At 39.5% G+C, this 16369-nt stretch overlaps 1 protein-coding gene across 1 annotated transcript in view; it reads right to left on the reverse strand.

Annotated features, from left to right (window-relative positions):
* Nucleotides 1–504: 504 nt before the first annotated feature.
* LOC140905964 (glutamate decarboxylase 1-like) overlaps nucleotides 505–16369 on the reverse strand; it is a 40599-nt gene continuing 24734 nt past the window's right edge. Inside the window, exons 8-15 of the mRNA XM_073329460.1 lie at nucleotides 14807–14861; nucleotides 10980–11096; nucleotides 9392–9456; nucleotides 8733–8811; nucleotides 6072–6221; nucleotides 5211–5318; nucleotides 3760–3849; nucleotides 505–1310 (exon numbers count right to left, since the gene is read on the reverse strand). Coding sequence (XP_073185561.1) covers nucleotides 1137–1310; nucleotides 3760–3849; nucleotides 5211–5318; nucleotides 6072–6221; nucleotides 8733–8811; nucleotides 9392–9456; nucleotides 10980–11096; nucleotides 14807–14861 — 838 coding nt within the window. The 3' untranslated portion in view covers nucleotides 505–1136. The remainder of the gene's footprint in view (nucleotides 1311–3759; nucleotides 3850–5210; nucleotides 5319–6071; nucleotides 6222–8732; nucleotides 8812–9391; nucleotides 9457–10979; nucleotides 11097–14806; nucleotides 14862–16369) is intronic.

A 16369-nucleotide genomic window follows, 5' to 3' on the forward strand; every position in this document is an offset into this window, starting at 1 on the left:
GTCGAGAAGGGGGCGGTGGGGTTGGATAGGGCCACGGCTGGCTGTTTGGGGCGGCACAGCCTCCCCTAACCGGCACTCCATACAATTTCTGAAACCCGATGTGGCCCTCAGGCCAAAAAGTTTGCTCACCCCTGTTCTAGACAGTGAGCAGGGAGTAATCTGTGCCAGTCCTACACACTGTGCAGAATACTTCCCTCTTTGCACGAGCTCAGCTGTGCTGGCTGGCACAGTGGGGAGCAAGAGGGTGGAAGGGGGAGTCCAGGCCAAGGCTCTACCCATTTGCACCAGAGGAAGAGTAAGGGCTCCATAGAACAGTCTAACTATAACAGTAACCAGTACCAGAGAGTAATGCTCTTCATGTTCTTTTACTCCACTGCATGGACACATAGGATGAATTACACTATTACTCTAAACTCGAGATGTCAAATGCAATGTAAAAAGGGGAGAGTGAAGGGAAGCTGCACAGATGTGTTTACTAAACCAAAGCGAAGTGAGTGATAGAAACCAATAAAAGGTGCAAGCATCCAAACAACATTTCCTACTAAGTACTAATGTGGCTTGACAGAAAACAAAAAAAAGCTGTATTCTAGGATAATTTTTGACTGCCACGAGTAGCTACGAAGTTTCACACACACTGTGATGAAGAAAGCTTGGCGCCAAAGGCTCTTCTGGAGCTCCTGCCTCTGTATTCTGCTCTCTAACTAATGACAAAAGAATGCTATATTTATAGGACCTAAGACCCATCAAAGGAGCTTATGAAAGCAAAGGTAAACCTTAATCTTAGTCCACTCTGCTGCAGCCCAGAAGGCATATGAAGCCCCAATACCACTCTGCTAGAAAACAAACGGGGGGAGAGGGGGGAGGAGGACGAAAAAGATACAGTTAAGAAGGATGCATACGGTGACTCTCAAGCCCTGTGAAACGATGAGATCTCTTGTCTAAAGGGAGTTCCATTAAAAAAAAGGTTGAGCTTTCATTAATCTAGGTACCTCCAGTAACTGCAGTATCTTCCTATCCTTAGGACAGGAGGTGCCATAATACATTAAACTAACATGGAGTAGCAAATGTAACATTTTTTAATGGTGCCCACTATGGCAGCACAAAATTGATCCCATTTCAAAGTGCAGCATCAGTTATCACAAGTCCTTGCCAAGCCGTTCAATTTCTTCAAGGAGGAAGTCAACGTCTGATTTCCTAGTAGCTGGGTTAGAAAAGACCATTCTGAAAAAATTCACTTTGTCCCCATGTGGCTGGTAGCTAACCATTGTCATTCCTTCTTCTATCATCCGTGCTTTTATTTTTGGAGCAACCTGTATACAAAAAGTCAGCCATCACAATTATTTTCCTTTTACATTTGGAAACTTTACACCCCTCTCATTACAGCCAGTCTTTGCAAGTCACAGTATAACAAAAAAGCTAGCATGATTAAAACTTCGTAAGACTGTTGTCATTGACATCAGTGAGAGTTCTGCTTGAATAAGACAGAATTTCAGGATTTGTCCTTTTGTTTTTAATTTTAACATAAGATAGAATGTTAACATTACATACAGTAGGACAAATCCTGAAGTCCTTACTCAGCTTTTACTCACTCCCTACACAGGAAAAACTCTCATTGATTTCTGTGACAACATCCTTATAAAATTGCAATCCTGCTCGTTCATTTGTTAGCCCTAATTTTGTGCACTTAAAATTTTAGGTGCTTCTATTCTGGGGCTTGTAGATTTTGGTTGGTAATATCTCTGAGATAATGGATGAACAAACATTTTGATTTGCAAACATGTAGCACAGTGTTGACTTGTTACTTGCTTGATTTGTGGATGTTATCAGAGATTCTCAGCACCCAAATGGTGGGAACCCAAAATCAGAGGTTAGACTACTTTGAAAATCAGGCCCATTCAGCAAAGTTTCAATTTGCAATAAATAGTGAGTTTTGCACGTGAGCTCTTCTACATCACTTTTTATACCTTAAGTGGAGTTTACTAAAGTTGCCTCCTACTCCTTTTTTCCTTATAAACTTTCATCACTTTTTAAATATGTTGCGATGAGAAAATCAAGGTGGGTTTTTTTTCTGCATCTTCATTATAGTTGGCTGTCTGATTTATGAGTTCCAACTTTCTTCTATTTGCCATCATTGCAGGACTCCTACCATAATATTGGGAAGGCAAAACAACTTTTCAAGGCCACTATCAGTGGCACTTCCTGGAAATCCTGATCATCTAGGAAAGATGAGCCCTGCACACTAACTCTGGATGCTAACATGCCCCCTCCTTATTATAATACATGTGATCTCTGGGAGTGGGAATTCTGACTCCAAATCGTGTTTTGCATGGCTCCCTGCTGCTGCCACAAGGCCAGGTGTTATTTTAGCTGTGTGTAATATACATGTATATGCTACATTGTGCATTTTTATTAAGAGGTTTTCTGTTGGTAGATTGTACATTTACAGAATTGAAAGCAAACATACAGAATTCTCCCATTGGGATTAAAAATGCTTGTTACCTGGACAACATTTCTGAACAGCCCTGCAGCCCAGATGAATGCGATTTGAAAACTGGAATTTGGTAGGAAAATAATCCTTACTGAGGAAGAGTGCAGAACCTTGTTTTGGATGACTGTTTGATTTGACCAAGATATGAGCATTTTAAAAGCATGTAATGATTGTGCACAGTAGATATTTTTCCCTTTTAAGTGTTCACCTAGGGCAAGTTGTCCTGTGTATCTAGGTGCAATAAAGTTAGCTTTGCTATCATTAAACACCATAAAATAGGTCAATCGCTCCCTATACTAGTGCCTCAACTCCCAGGAATTCTGTAAGCTAAGAAAAGTCAGAGGAGGGCTGACTGACTAGACCTAGGTAAACTATATAAAGTGAACACTTCTTCATGCATCTGAAGAAGTGGTTTTTTACCCTCGAAAGCTTATGCCCAAATAAACCTGTTAGTCTTTAACGGGCCACCGGACTCCTCGTTGTTTTTGTGGATACAGACTAACATGGCTACCCCTCTGATAAAGTGAACAAGTTATTCAATTAATGTAGCCCTTTTCTCTGCTTACAGAGGGACTTGAGCCAAGATTTTGAAGAGTGATAAGTCACTTTGGTGCTTTAGAACCCACCCTCTGAAAAGTTAGGCCCTTTACACTGTCTCAAGTTGGGCACCAAAATATTTAGGTCCACTAGATTATTAGTCATTTTAAAAAAATCTCAGCCTTCTATTTTTGCATATTTGAAATGATCTGATGAATGGTTTTTGCAGACATGTCTCGGACTGGGGATTCTTTGAAAACTATTCACTACGACTATTGATTTAGGTTCCATAATTTAACATTAGTGCTCTATGACTGGTCACTTAAGTCTCATGTCATTGTTTCTGTTTCCTGATTGCATGATTTCCAAGCCCAAAGAGAACATTTAAGGGGGCTGCAGATACACTTGGAATAATGGTCTGTACTCATTCTTGTGAGTGGTGAGTCACTCCTACAAATGGTCAGAGAAAACTTTTCTCAAACACATTCAAAGGACTCTTTTTATTTGAATGAATGTTCATAATTTTACGAGCTTGCTGTACTCTAATTCTGACACTAAGGAGATGTCCATGACATTAAGTTTTTTCTTGTTTGGATGGAACACAAACTGTAGTATTTGAGTCCTGATTAAACAACAAGGTTGTATGAAAATATGGACTACATGAAGGCTGAGAACTATCAACAGAGACCTTATTAGTCACAACACCCTCTGAATGTCAATACTAGAAATCTTACCTGATGAAGTAATTTCTCTCGTTCTGGCCCATTTGATATTCTTCTAAGATTTGGTGGAATGTACCAGAAACACACATTGGTGAGTTCAGGCTTTAAAACAAAGATATTTATTTCTCAGTAAACGATAATCATGATTCTGCTATTGGGTCTGAGGTCAACGAGTTTAATACCAATAGTATCTAAATGACCTAGGCATAAGCCCATTGAACATCAGTCCAATGCTTCTAAGTCACTTTTGAAAATCCTACCTTTTACTTTTAGGTCACTTATTCAAAACTGGCCCAGGTTGATAATTATCACAAAAGGTGTTACTCTGTGATGATTGTCCAGCAGTTAACGCAATATAATTTAGGGCTCACTCCTGCAAGGTGTTGAGCACCCTGGCCTTGATCTAGCAGAGCACTTATTCATGAGCTTAACAGTAAGTACAAGAATAGTTCCATGATTAAGTGCAGTATTGCCACTCCCACAATTTTTCGTGAGTGCCAGGATTTCAGGGGGCCTGGAGCTCATACCGCGATGACATGAGAAGTCCAGATCCCTCGTGAAATTAAGCCAGCAGAGTTTCCCCCTCTGATCGCTTTTCTTCACAGGATGGGAGAGGACAGAGCAAAAAGCTCAGCAGATCACTGTAGCTCCACTTCCTCCTCCCAATTTTCCTCCTGTGCACAACGGAGCAGGATGGGACCTCTGCTCCTTCCCCTTTCCCCTGCATTAGATGGCCTGGGAAAGGAGGGTGAGGGGTGAAGAACTCCTGGAACTGCATCTCCCACCCAAATCCTGGAAAGGGGGAGAGCCCTGCTGCAGCCCTCTGAGGCTTGGGAGAGAGAGACAGATGTGAGGCTGATGGGACAGGTGGGGCTGATGGGACCTATCGGGGACAAGATCAATTGCTGGGCAGGCAATAGGCAGATGTAGGGGTGAGAACTCTTGGAGCCAATACATTTTGGAGAGTAGGCAACACTAATTGGTCACGGACACTGTGGGTGGGCAGAGGGAGGGCAATACTCAAGAGAGAGACCAAAAAAAACCTCCAGTAGAAAAAAAATGTTCAGTCAATTGAGTCACAAATTTTACACCCAGCTCTACTCTGCATCTTGCAGAATCAAGTCCCTAATTGCCCAGTTCATTGCTTACAACCGTCCATGGTGTCACAAAAGAAAACCATCACCTAAATTTGGTTTGCCACCTTTGTCTGTTATCCCAGAGGCTGGATGAACATCACAGAGGATTTAAAAATACTCTGTTCATTCAGGAAATGGCTACCATGGCTAGACTCATTTCTACTGTACAATATGAATATACCTGATCTGTGAAGTGCCCATTTCAATTCGACAGGGAAAGTGACAACAGGAAAATATGTTAGCTTTTTATATGGAACATCAAATTAAATGTAAACTAGAAGGGAATACATACTGAGGAAGAGAACAGAGGGATATTTTTATACTTACTTCGGCATCAAATACAAGCTCAAAGTTCTCTCTTGAATTCAGTTCCTTGTAAAGATACTCTGCAAGTTCAAGGAATTTGTTGATAAGAATCTCAAAGCCTCGAGTGCCCTGTGGAATATCAATGCAAAACATATAGAAAGTGAGCTACAAGAGTGCTTGAGCCGCTTTAGAAAAAACAAACAACAACTTTATTGTACAGGAATGAGCTTGAAGGGGAGAATCTAGGGTACTGTCCTGAGGAATGGTATTTTATTGTTTTGGGGCACAGAACTTATCGATGCTCATTCTATATAACATACAGAACCTCATTCTAAAAAAGGTATGCTTTTAGAAGTATGAATCTACATAACTATTGAGCTTAAACCAACACCACATCAAATGAAGTCTCATTTGTCTGAGTTTTTGCATGCATGGTAGGGACTGCATTTTGACAGATCTCTAAGACCAGTTTAGTTGATAAATTATGCTCCCCCTGCCCTTTTTCCCCTTTACCTTGCCATTGGTAACGTATTTCCTATTTAGGCAATAATGGGGTTTACTCCAGTTGCTAATATAGCACCGTTTCAAAGGTTTCAGAATTTGGCTATATTTCTTGACCTGATCTTTGTTCCATTATTGTTGCAATTCTAACTTGTTTTTGTAAATTATAAATCATAAAATCAGAATTGTATATCACATCACACTATGGTTTCATGTCTCTTCTACACAAAAAAGACTGAGCATTAGGCACTGATGCTCCTATTTATCATTTAATATTTACTTTGCTTGCAAGAACAGCTATTGTTTATGTGCTTTGTTGTTGATGTTGCAAAACATTATTATTTTTCTGGTTAAAGCTGCATTTCTGTAGACCTTTCCTACCTTAGCTTTCCACATTAGCCAAAGTTTGAAGACATCAACATGCCGGCCACACTGAATGGTCTTGTCCCCTGTGTCGTAAGTTGTATCATACTGTTTGTCTGGTTGGAACAGATACCCAGCACGCATCTGATTACAGGCTTGCAGAAGATTCTAGAGCAGGAATACAGCCATCAATATGCATGCTATATTTATGAACAAGATTCATTTTGGAATGTCCACTTCAACTACTGAACTTGGGCTAGAAATGAGCAAATATTAGGATAATTACACTGAAATACAAACACAGTCCCACTGAAAATAATGCTACATTTAGGGCTTGTCTATATGAACAAGCACATAGTGAGCAATCGGGAGTGTAAATCTCTCTCTCTCTAGTCTGCCATGCACTAATCATCCATGTGGACCCTGCTGCTGAGCACTAAAGTTCATAATCACTTTGATCCACACTTGTGTCAAAGTGGGGTAGATCAAAGTGCCCTAGGGAACTGTTAGTGTAATGTGGCAAGATCCACACAGACAGCTAGTGTGTAGCAGGATAGTGCAAGGTAGATTGACACCCCGGCTTGCCGTGCACTGTGTGTACAGATAAATTCTTAGTCTTGATATATACAATTTATTAAATAGGTCCTTTATCAGGCATATGATACTGCACCCCATATCCTGCATATATGCAAAAAAATACAGAATGAAAAATTGAGTATGTAAAATTTCATCTAATTGCCTCCTTTATTATGCAAGAGTCATAATATTTGTGTGTTTTATGGATACTGTGTGAGCTACCAATGGTTACAACCATTGTTCATAGATTATGGAGTGAGCAAGAATATTGAGAGTACTACGTTCATCTGAAGGGGAGAGGCCGTTTACATCTTGGTAATAGACACCCATATAATAGTGATTTCTCCATAAGACATCAAGCCAATTTTCTACCTGTTTTTCTTCAAAAAACGCCTTTTCCATTTTTTTTAAAGCACTTGACAGTTTCTTCAGACTTTGTGGTAAAGGTCTCTGCACAAAGCACGGCAGAATTTGATTTGTGTGCGTCTGACGAAGCAATACACTTTTTGTTCTCAACCTGAATTTGCAGGCAGACAACTCATGGTGCTGCTGAAAGCTATTTCTGCTATGAAAAGAGAATCTACTACAGAGTGAGGAGATAAAAGAAACAACATAAAGAAGAAAAATAGAATAAGGGCCTTTAGGTCTTAGAATGAAGGTATCCTACCAAATACCAACTAAATAAATGCTTAGAAAACTGTGTGTAAATTATACAGTGGTCTATGTTAAACATTTACTTTTTCAATGTATTTGATTTTACTGATGAAATCATGGGGTTTCCTAAGTTGCCATGGAATGGGAAATAAGGCAAATGGGAAATTTAACTGCCAGTTGGTAAATGCTGACTTTTTTACAAAGCTTCTAGTGTGTGTCTGTGAATGTACATACCATGGAAAAACCTTAACAACACAATGTTAAGATTACAAAAAGGTAAAACTCGAGACCAAGAAAATTCAATGGTTAAGGTTCCCACAATAACATCAACTCAGACACATAGCATAGTATTGTATGTTGAATTAGGGTATACATTTAACACAAATGGTAATTAATATTCTATTTATTTGCAAAGATAAATTCCACTTGTCAGTCATTAGTGTGACAGATAACCTTTGATATCAAAAGATGGGTTGCCTCCAGAGAAGATATTTTTATGGGAAACAGGAATGAGTGAATTATCTGTTATTCTGATTCAAATATCCGGATAGAGGATGTTCAGAGGAACAGCTCACCAAGGGACGTGATATGATAGGTTCTCCATTGCTTGAAGTCTTTAAATTCAATACTTTTTTTCTAAAAAGCTATGCTCTAGCTCAACAAGAAGTTTGGGGCTTACCAAAGAAATGACTGAGTGAAATGCTATGACCTATGTTATGCAGGAGTACCAATGAGATGGTAAGAATGTCCCCTTCTGCCTCCAAAATCTGTGTCTATGTATTTATAAATCCAGATCTGGATATCAGCCAGACTTACCCTTCCCAAAGGGCTATATGCTCTTTTCTGGACCCCAGAAAATCCTTCTCCAAAGCTGGCCCAGACACTCTCTTACTTGTGAAGGCACCTACATGACTATCAGCCAAATAAATACTTAAGATAATGGGCATCATTAAAAAAAAAAAGTCCTTGCTATCGCCTGCTGTCTTTGGGCCCGGATGACCATTAGCCATCTCCTGACACCTTTAGGTGTGGTGGTGTGGCCACTTTCTTCCCACATCTTGCCTCTTTAGAGTGTATATGCCTGGAAGTCATATTGCCATATGATCTTGAAGAGGTTTTATGGGAGTCTGTTTCCTTACTAAGCACCAACAGGATAGAAAAGCTCTTCTTCTGGTGGTTCCATGGTCCTGCGGTCTTAGGATGTGACCTAGAACCTGACTGGTAGCTGGGAAACACAGACCCTACAATACAGGGCAAGTCAGGATTTTCAGATCATCAGAAAATTCAAAGGTAAGAGGGGTACAGCAACTGTTGAGGATTGCTGTGCTCTGAGGTTTCTGCTCTTTGCCTTTGTCAACTTTTACAATCACATCAGTTGGCCTTCATGCTAGCACTTTAAGTCATTACCTAAAGCCTGTTTTGACATATGAAAGACATCATTTACGGTACCTTTTCACAGACCAGGAAGGCAGAACACTGAAGTGGAACGCCCATCAATTTGTGTGGATTCCAGGTGACAGAATTGGCCCTAGGTGATAAACCAAACTATAAGGTAAGGAACATGGCAGGTGCTAAATGTAATAGGTATAAGTCTCCCCAAAGGCCCCTGCACACACATACATATCACTTTCCAGACATAATATGTGTGTCTACCTCTGCTGCTCAAAAGAGCTTACATTCTTACAGGACAATGGCTTAAGATAATAGTTCAGGGTAGGGAAAGTGAAGGAATTATTAATAAAAAGGAGAGGAGAGCTTTTAAGGAAAGATTTAGAGGAAGAAAGAGAAGGTAGATTGTGTGGGGGGGAGGAAAGAAAGGCTGTTTCTTGTGAAGGGAGCCATGTGATAAAGGAATGAAGCTCAGAGTGAGAAAAGGAGATTCAGGAAGAGGAAGACAAAAAAGAAATGGGGAGTGTATAAAGTAAAGGAGGAGAGGAGATCAGAAATGGAGGTGGTGGGGCAAGATTATTTAGGGATTTGTAGATGGGACTGTGTGTTGTGTGGTAATGGAGGGATTCAAGGTGTGTAAGGGGTAACATGGCAAGAACAACAGAGAGGGGAGGATAATGACTTACTCTGAATAAAAACACAGAATGCATTATGCTCACCTTTCAATGCCATTAAGTTTAAAGGAATGTTTCCTAGACATCAGCAGCCCACCTCCCCATGCTGCCTGTAAGAAATGAGACAATGACATTATAAAATAAAAACAAGAGAAGAAAAGTTCAATCCTGCATAAGAGAGTTACTAAAATATTTTTCTTCTAAAAGATACAAGCTGTTAAATGAATTCAGGCATTAAATGTTACAAGAAATCTAATCTATAAAGGGAAAAACAGAGCAACACCCAGCCACACCACACAGACAATGGAGGAACAAAGTGCATATATTCAAGAAGGTTTTCTGCTCATTGGTTGGCGTATAATAGAGTATTGTAAAGTGCTGTGCCGCAGCTGTAGTTTTATATAGCATTCTGCAAATAAGAAGTATGGATAAAAATAAGCCCTATTCACTGTGCCTTATTAAACAAATAGTCCATTGGCTTTAATGTGATTTCATGCATGAATAAGAGAATAATCACAGCATTTAATAAAGACAAAGGGTAAATTTCTGTCATGCTGAAGTCCATTCGAACTGCTGTGTGGCAGTCAGGACCTGAGCACTACCTGTGGGCTCAGGTTCAAGGTCTGTGATCCATCACATTTAATTCATTGCATGCTCTTTTAAATGCCTGGACCATCTTCGTTCTTTAGAGTAGTAAACTGAAGCCAGCAATTAGCTTGATCCACGGTGCACACTAACTGCAAGAAGAATTTCTATGAAAATCCTCTTTATGTTCACTAGAGATTAGACTGCATGGGTAAGGTTCAATATACTGAAACAACTGCATTTATATTTAACCTGGTTATAGTGGCACAGCATTGTACCTACTGAAAAAGCAAAATTCAACTTATTTTTAACCAAAAATTTCCAACAAAGGTTGCCTAAAGTCAGGCCTAAATTAATATTTAGGCATCTTGATAGAACTGGTTTGATTTTAGGAAGTGCTAAGAAATCACAGCTCTGATCAATTTAAAAATCAGGCCACCAATTTAATATGCACTTAGATGCCAACCTAAAGTTAGGCAACCGCTACTGAGAATTTGGGCTAAAATTCACACATTTTACTTCAGAGTAAAAAAATAATATGACTAGCTACTTATTCATTCAACTATATCAGAGAGAAGAATTTGGCCTAGTGATTTAAATTCGGCTTATCTTGCCAGGAGCTGTACTTATCCCAGTGACTCTGTACTACTAAGGTGGTATTATATGCAGAAGAAATGATTAGTCATAAAAAGAAAAATATTCTTCAAAACGATCATTCATTGTATGCCAGAGAGGTGTATTATGGTATTTTGAGTTGCTCTAGTCTGACATAAAGCGAATGCATTTTGAAGCAGTATTTGTTGTATTATTCCAAGACTTGAATGAACGCTAACAAATGCCATTTACTTAGTTTCCTTTCTAAACAGGCACACCCTTCACTGCAAGATTGTATCTTGTTCGAGTATGTCTATTCATCACAATCCATTCATACACATTACTTGTACTGGAACCCTTCAAAACAGGTGCTCTTTTCTGTGGTAAAGAAACACGTTCCAGACTATAATCCTATAAAAAAATAATTGTGAGCAATATTTCTGAAAAGCATTACATCCACATGCATCCAGAGTCCATACTTCTCGCAGATGTCAGCAATGTTGTCAAGAGGATCAAAGGCTCCATACACTGTTGTACCAGCTGTGGCACAGACATAGAGTGGGATATGATCCTGAAAATAATACAAGATAATTCAGGCCATATTAGCGGAAGGGATAACTCAGAGAACGTGTTCTTCTTTCTTCTCATATCAGTCACCATTTCTATAATTAATGTTGCAATACATTTCCATCATCACCCCTTTTCTTCCCATTAACAACTTTCCCCAAATCCCTATCTGAGACTGAAATTTTTCATGTTTAGTTTTTGCCTGAAGGTGGTGAATGTTATGGAAAGTTTGGTCAGTATCTTCATATGAACCCAGAAAAGATGTACCTTTAGGAAGAGATATTTGTTCACTGACTCATCAAATTAGTGAAAAGTGATTTGAACGAGGTTCAAAAGGAGCAGGTGACATAAGTCCACAGGTAAGTATCAAAAAAGTGATCTAAACAGAAGGCGGAATGTTGGATGGGGGAGGGGCACAGCATGGAAAATTATAATAGATTCATAGGAACAATAAGAGGAAAATCAGTGGGGGAATTTGCTCAACATGTCTATACTCAGATGCAAGTAGTATGGGGAATAAACAGGAAGAACTGAAAGTATTAGTACATAAGATAAATTATTACTTAATTGGCATCACAGAGACTTGATGGAATAAATCTTATCACTGGAATATTGATATAGAGGGGTACATCTTGTTCAGGAAGAACAGGCAGGGCAGAAAGAGAGGAGGTGTTGCATTCTACATCAAATTATATATACTTGTTTTGAGGTCCCGAAGGAGATGAAAAGCAGACCAGTTGAAAGCCTCCGGATAAAACAGAAGGGGTAATGTCATGGTAAGGATCTAGTATAGACCACCAAATCAGTAAGAGGAGGTGGAGGATGCATTTCTAGAACATATAAGAGAAATATCCAAAACACAAGAGCTGGTAGTAATGGGGGACTTTAACTACACAGACATCTGTTGGAAAAGTAATGCAGCAAAACACAAAATTTCCAATAAGTTCTTGGAACGTAATGGGAACAACTTCTTGTTTCAGAAAGTAGAGGACATAGCCAGGGGAACAGCCATTTTAAACCTGATTCTGACTAATAGGGAGGAATTGATAGCAAATCTGAAAGTGGAAGGCAATTTGAGTGAAAGTGACCAAGAAATGATAGATTTCATGAGTCTAAGAAAAGGAAAGAGTGGGAATAGAAGAATAAGGAGAATGGACTTCAAGAAATGCAGACTTCAACAATCTCAGAGAACTGATAGATAAGGTCCATGGGAAGAAAATCAAAGGCAAAAAGGAGTTCAGAGGTACTTGAAGTTTCTCAAGGAGGCAATATCAAAGGCACGACTGCAAGCTATCCCGATGCAAAGGAAAGATAGGAAGAGGTCAATACGGCTCCGTCAAGAGTTCTCTGATGACCTGAGAGTCAAAAAGGAATCCTACAAAAAGCGGAAACAAGTTGCTAAGGACAAGTGTAACGCCAACAGACCCCGGTCATCAGTGGGTGGGATTGAATCTGGGACCTCTGGAGCTTAGTGCATGAGCCTCTACCGCATTAGCTAAAAGCTAACTGGCTGTTAGCTAAGGCTATAGAGCAGACTCATTTTATCTCTCTCACTCAGTGGTCTCAGTGCCACTAGATGGGACACAACACTACACCCCGAAGGTGTGTGGGTTACACAAGCACAAAGGACTAGCCTAAGCATGTAGGGACAAAATCAGAAAGGCTAAGACACAAAATCAGTTACACTTCACAAGGGACATAAAAGTTAATAAGAAGACGTTCTCTAAATATATTAGGAGCAAGAGAAAGACAAAGGAAAGTATAGGTCTGCTACACAGGAGGGAAGGAGAGCTAATAACTGATGACATGTAGAAGGCTGAAGTGTTTAATACCTATTTTGCTTCAGTTAATAGTGACCAGACATTCAATACAATTAATATTAACAATAAGGGGGAAGGAAGCCAAGCCAAAACAGGGAAAGAACAGGTTCAAGAGTATTTAAAAAACTTAGATGTATTCAAGTTGGCAGGGCATGATGAAATCCACCCTACGGTACTCAGAAAACTAGCTGGATCTCAGAGAACTCATGGAGGACAGGTGAGGTGTCAGAGGACTGGAAAAGGGCAAACACAGTACCTATTTTTAACAAGGGGAACAAAGATGTCACAGGGAATTATAAACCAGTCAGCCTAAATTTGATATCTGGAAAGATACTGGAACAAATTATTAAACAATCAGTTTGTAAGCACCTAGGATACTAGGGTTGTAAGGAATAGCCAGTGTGTATTTGTCAAAAAAAAGAAAATCGTCATGTGAAACCAACCTAATTTCTTTCTTTGACAGGATTACTGGCCTAATGGATGGTGGGGAAGCAGTAGATGTGCTATGTCATGATTTTAGTAAGTCTTTTGATACATTTTCACATGACAGTCTCATAAACAAACTAGGGAAACATGGTCTAGAGGAAATTGCTCTAATGCAGGTGCACAACTGACTGAAAGAACACACTCAAAGTAATTATCAGTGATTCACTGTCAAACTGGGAGAGTGTATTTGTGGGGTCCCACAGAGACTAGTCCTGGGTCAGATACTATTCAATATTTTCATTAATGGCTTGGATAATGGAGTGGAGAGCATCCTTATAAAATATGTAGATGACGCTAAGTTGGGAAGGGTTGCAATCATTTTGGAGGGCAGGATTAGAATTCATAACAATCTTGACAAATCAGAGAATTGGTCTGAAATCAACAAAATGAAATTCAATAAAGACAAGTGCAAAATACTACACTTGGGGAAAAAAATCAAATGCACAACTACAAAAGGGGTAATAATTGGCTCGGTGGAAATACTGTTGGAAAGGATCTGTAGGTTATAGTGGATCAAAAATTGCATATGAATGAATGTGATGCAGTTGGGGAAAAAGGCTAATGTCATTCTGGGGTTTATTAATGGGAATGTTGTATGTAAGACATGGGAAGTAATTGTCCAGTTCTATTTGGTACTGATGAGGCCTCAGCTGGAGTATCATGTCCAACTGTGAGCACTGTACTTTAGGAAAGAGGTGGATAAATTAGAGAGAGTCCAGAGGAGAGTAACAAAAATGATAAAAGGTGTAGAAAACCTGACCTGTGAGCAAAGGTTAAAAGAACTGGGCACGTTCAGGCTTAAGAAAAGAAGACCGATAGCCATCTTCAGATACGTGAAAGGCTGTTATAAAGAAGACAGGGATCCATTGTTCTCCGTGTCCACAGAAGGTAGGGCAAGAAGTAATGGGCTTAATCTGAAGCAAGGAAGATTTAGCTTAGATAGTAGGAAATGCTTTCTAACTCTAAGGTTGGTTAAACTCTGGAATAGGCTTCCAAGGGAGGTTGAGGCATTTCCATCACTGGAGGTCTCTAAGAACAGGTTGGACAAACACCTGTCAGGGATAGTTTAGGTTTACTTGGTTCCACCTCAGTGCAGGGGGCTGGATTTAATGACCATTCAAGGTTCCTTCCAGCCCTACATGTCCATGATACTATGACTCTCTACTTTTAATTGTAAGACAATTTTGTAACTTAAAAGATGTCTTCTCTATAATCCAGGCAAATACTGCAGTCCTCACTCTGCCAAAACTCCCATTAATTTAAATGAGATTGCATTTGGAGCTCTGGGTGCTAAATACTTTTGAAAACGTGGTTCCTACTATTAACTTCCTTGGGAATTTCACATGAGTGAGGACTGCCAGACTTAGCTCAATATTAATATCACAAGGCTACAAACAAACAAACAAACCTGTCTCTTGACTTTGAGTATTTTTGCCTCCAAATCTGATGGAATCATCTTCCCCCTAGATGATTGTAGAATGTTGGGAGGGAAAAAAAGGGGAAAATTTAAGTTATTTGTCCTGCTACTCTTGAGAATATGCAGTAGATCAAAGCCCAGTTGGGGGGAGGAGTCTTTCCTTGACATTTACCATACTGTTCAGTTGACTCTCTCCAGTGAGGTTTACTTATATTTTGCTGCAAAATATTTTCAGCCTATATAAAACAGTGGCCAAAAGACAAGGAGCCTTATTTCCCACTACCCTGCATCTTTGCAAGGTCTGTGTAAAGTGGTGTAAAGCCTTGGCAAATGAGAATGGCAGCATTTTAGACCTACTTTGCACAAAGTAAATGGCAGCATAAGGTGCAGGGCAGTTGTGGATCACTCCCAATGCTCTAACTGATGCATTTGTGGCCCTTATCACATCCAAATAATGCGATCATTAATGTAAACAAACTCATTGAAGATTAATGTTATGTTATGATATGGGGCCATGAGTAAGAAAACTGACAATAGCAGTTTCTACCCACTTCTCACCATGTGTATGATGGCAGGATTTGGCCCATTACATTTTGAAAAATTTGGTAATACACATATTGTATGTGAGCATAATACATGCCAATTTTAATCTGTTAATAGTTTTCCCCCCTCACGTACTAACGATATTTCTATTGTGCTGCTAATGTATTATCCTCTTTCGTATCCATCTTATTGCACTGCATACTAATATACTGAAATGCTGGCTTTTTCTACCTGAATTGTTGCAAGCTTTTCTCTTCCTGTACTGCAAAATATTTCCTTTTACTCTTGCAGATTTTGCATTTCAAGTCTACAGAAATGAAGGAAGTCCTTGTAACACAGTACTCCATGAAAGAATTAGGACCAATTTTCAAACTTGGGTGCCCACTGTTAGGCTCTTAAATGCATACTTATGTTCCTAAAGAAAAGTGGCCTAATATGCAGAGGTATTGAGTAGATCAGGTCACGAAATGGGGATTTTTCCCTTACAAAATTGTGACCCAACTGGCAAGGGAGTTACAAGAATAACCGTACCCGGGTATGTACATTCTGGTCCACCAAAGACTGTCATGTGAGGTTTTACATAAGAGCTAGGGTCACAACATTAATACTATTGATTGCATAAAGAGCTATCTGAAGTCTGTATCAAGGCAGACTTGGCAAACAGGTTTTTTGTCAGACGAATGATGTTTATTCACCTGTATCTCTGCCAGCATATAATTAAACATTGTAAGCCAACACAATGGAAGCCTCATTTTCATACATAGTCAACAGGGTGGGGAATGTGAAGTCATCAAACCACAAGAGAACAAACTATAGGGGCAGGGAGTGTTATCCTGACTCTGCGTACAAACAAAGTACTTGGGGATATTAAGGAGAAGGCAAGGAAGACACTCCTTTATCCTGCACCTAGGAATTGACTGGTCAGTGCGATTACATTCATGACAATGGATCACAACCTGCCCTGGTTGAAATGCTGCAAAGGACATTTGGGGTGAGATGATCCTCTTTAGA

The sequence above is a fragment of the Lepidochelys kempii genome, chromosome 2 (genome assembly GCF_965140265.1).
Source record: "Lepidochelys kempii isolate rLepKem1 chromosome 2, rLepKem1.hap2, whole genome shotgun sequence".
In the NCBI taxonomy this organism is placed as follows: Eukaryota; Metazoa; Chordata; order Testudines; family Cheloniidae; genus Lepidochelys; species Lepidochelys kempii.